The 3,329-nt window shown below is 60.3% G+C and overlaps 1 protein-coding gene across 1 annotated transcript in view; it reads left to right on the top strand.

The window, feature by feature from the left end:
- Positions 1-3,329, top strand: part of SLC35A2 (solute carrier family 35 member A2) — a 13,920-nt gene that overhangs the window by 9,101 nt on the left and 1,490 nt on the right. Inside the window, 2 exon segments of the mRNA XM_015850913.2 lie at positions 6-156; positions 200-710. Of these exon segments, the coding sequence (XP_015706399.1) occupies positions 6-156; positions 200-710 (662 nt within the window).

The following is a 3,329-nucleotide window of genomic DNA, read 5'->3' as shown; positions in this document are numbered from 1 at the left end:
ATTACCCCATATCCTGCCCCATAGGTGACCTACCAGCTGAAGATCCTGACGACGGCTCTGTTCTCGGTGCTGCTGCTGGGCACGTCATTATCTCGCCTCCAATGGTTTTCCTTGGCTCTCCTCTTTGCCGGCGTCGCGTTGGTCCAAACCGAACAACACCCCCCCCCCGCCCCCCCACCCCCCCCCCCCCCCCTCCCCCCCCTCAGCCCCACATCCACCCCCCGCCCCCCCCCAGCATTACCTGACGGGGCTGGCGGCCGTCGGAGCCTCTTGTCTCTCATCGGGTTTCGCCGGCGTCTACTTTGAGCGTCTCCTCAAGAGCTCCAAGTCGTCCATATGGGTCCGTAACGCCCAGCTGGGGGTCATAGGCACCGTCGTCGGCCTGGCCGCCATGTTGGCCGCCGAAGGTCGCGCCGTGGTGACGTTTGGCTTCTTCCATGGTTACACCGCAGCCGTATGGGCCGTAGTGGTGAACCAGGCGGCCGGGGGGCTGTTGGTGGCCGTGGTGGTGAGATACGCCGATAACATCATGAAGGGATTCGCCACCGCGCTCTCCATCGTGGCGTCCACGGCGGCGTCGGCGCAGCTCTTCGGGTTCAGGCCCAAAGGGGCGTTTGTGGTCGGTACCGTCATGGTGGTGGTGGCTGTGTATCTCTATGGGAGGCCAAGAGGAGGAAAAGGGGCGGACAACGCGGACGGACACGCAGGCGGCAAGTCAGTGGGAACCGCGTGAGGGGGGGGGGACCAAGGTTGGGGTCAATGGGGGGGGGAGACCCCAAGGTTGGGGTCAATGGGGGGTGGAGACCCCAATGTTGGGGTCAATGGGGGGTGGAGACCCCAAGGATGGGGGTGGTGGGTCGTGGACCCCAACATTGGGGTCAATGGGGGGTGGAGACCCCAATGTTGGGGTAGTTGGGGGGTGGAGACCCCAATGTTGGGGTAGTTGCGGGGTGGAGACCCCAATGTTGGGGTCATTGGGGGGGTGGAGACCCCAATGGGGGGACCCCAATGTTGGGGTTGTTGGGGGGCAGAGACCCCAACGGGGGGACCCCAATGTTGGGGTCAATGGGGGGTGGAGACCCCAAGGTTGGGGTCATTGGGTCATGGACCCCAATCTTGGGGTGGAGACCCGCAAGGGGAAGAGCCCCAATGTTGGGTCAATGGGGGTGGAGACCGCCAAGGTTTTGGGGTAGTTTGGGCGGGTGAGACCCCAATGTTTTGGGTCAAGCTGGGGGTGGAGACCCAAATGGGGGAAATCCCAATGTTGGGGCAATGGTGAGACCCGCAAGTGGGGGTGAGACCCCAACAGGGAGCCCAATGTTGGGGTGCAATGGGTGGATGACCCCAACAGGGAGACCCCAATAGTGGTTGTTGGGGTGGAAGACCTGCCAAGTTTGGTGTAGTTGGGGGTTGAGACCCAATCGGGGGACCCCAAATGTTGGGTCATGTTGGGGTGAGAACCCCAAGGTTGGGGTGTGGGGACCTTAAATTGGTTCCATTGGGTCAAGGACTCGCCTCAAATGTTGGGTCAATTGGGGGGTGGAGACCGCGAGGGGGGACACCAAATTTGGGGTATTGGGGATGGAGACCCTCCAATGTTGGGTCATGTGGGGTTGAAGATCCAAATGTTGGGGTAGTGGGTGGAAGACCCAAATGTTGGGGTCAAGGGGGTGAGACCCTATACGTGTTGGGAGTTGTTGGTGGGTGAGACCCAATGTTGGGTAAGTTGGGGGAGACCCAAATGTTGGTCAATGGGTGGAGACCCCAATGTTGGGTCATATGGAGGTGATGAACCCCAATTTGGGGTCAATGGGGGGCTGGAGACCCCAATGTTGGGGTCAATGGGGGGGGGTGGAGACCCCAAGGTTGGGGTTGTTGGGGGGTGGAGACCCCGAGGTTGGGGGTGGAGACCCCAATGTTGGGGTCAATGGGGGGTGGAGACCCCGATGTTGGGGTCAATGGGGGGTGGAGACCCCAAGGATGAGGGTGGTGGGTCATGGACCCCAATGTTGGAGTCATTGGGGGGTGGAGACCCCGAGGGGGGGGACCCCAATGTTGGGGTAGTTGGGGGGTGGAGACCCCAAGGATGGGGGTGGTGGGTCGTGGACCCCAATGTTGGGGTCAGTGGGTGGTAGACTCCAATGTTGGGGTCGTTGGGGGGTGGAGACCCCAAAGTTGGGGGTGGTGAGTCATGGACCCCAACATTGGGGTCAATGGGGGATGAAGACCCCAAGGTTGGGGGTGGTGGGTCATGGACCCCAACATTGGGGTAGTTGGGGGGTGGAGACCCCAAGGATGGGGGTGGTGGGGACCCAAAGTTGGGGTCATTGGGTCATGGACCCCAATGTTGGGGTCATTGGGTGGTAGACTCCAATGTTGGGGTCATTGGGGGGTAGAGACCCCAAGGATGGGGGTGGTGGGTCATGGACCCCAACATTGGGGTCAATGGGGGGTGGAGACCCCAAGGTTGGGTTCATTGGGTCATAGACCCCAACATTGGGGTCGTTGGGTGGTGGGGACCCCAAAGTTGGGTTAATTAGGTCATGGACCCCAACATTGGGGTCAGTGGGGGATGAAGACCCCAAGGTGGGGGTGGAGACCCTAAGGATGAGGGTGGTGGGGGGTGAAGACCCCAAAGTTAGAGGTAGTTGGGGGTGGAGACCCCAGGGATGGGGGTGGTGGGGGGTGAAGACCCCAACAATGGGATCAATGGGTCATGGACCCCAACATTGGGGTTGGAATCTCAAGGTTGAAGACCCCAAAGTTGGGGTTGGAGACCCCCAAGTTGGGCTCCATTGGCTGATTAACCCCATAGATGGGGGGTCATTGGGTGATGGAGACCCCCAAGTTGGGCTCCATTGGCTGATTGACCCCATAGATGGGGGTCATTGGGTGATAGAGACCCCAAAGTTGGGGCTGGAGACCCCCAAGTTGGGCTTCATTGGGTGATGGACCCCATAGATGGGGGTCTTTGGGTGATGGAGACCCCCAAGTTGGGGCTCATTGAGTAGAGACCCCAAAGTTGGGCTTCATTGGCTAATTGACCCCATAGATGGGGGGTCATTGGGTGATAGAGACCCCAAAGTTGGGGTTGGAGACCCCCAAGTTGGGGTTCATTGAGTAGAGACCCCCAAGTTGGGCTTCATTGGGTGATTAACCCCATAGATGGGGGTCTTTAGGTGATGGAGACCCCAAAGTTGGGGTTGGAGACCCCACAGTTGGGGCTGGAGACCCCCAAGTTGGGGCTCATTGAGTTGAGACCCCCAAGTTGGGCTACACTGGGGGGTCTTTGGGGTCTGTTGGGTGGTGGAGACCCCCCCCATCCTTCC

This window comes from Coturnix japonica, unplaced genomic scaffold, assembly GCF_001577835.2.
Source record: "Coturnix japonica isolate 7356 unplaced genomic scaffold, Coturnix japonica 2.1 chrUnrandom583, whole genome shotgun sequence".
NCBI classification, from domain to species: domain Eukaryota; kingdom Metazoa; phylum Chordata; class Aves; order Galliformes; family Phasianidae; genus Coturnix; species Coturnix japonica.
This window is presented reverse-complemented; position numbering and strand designations above follow the sequence as displayed.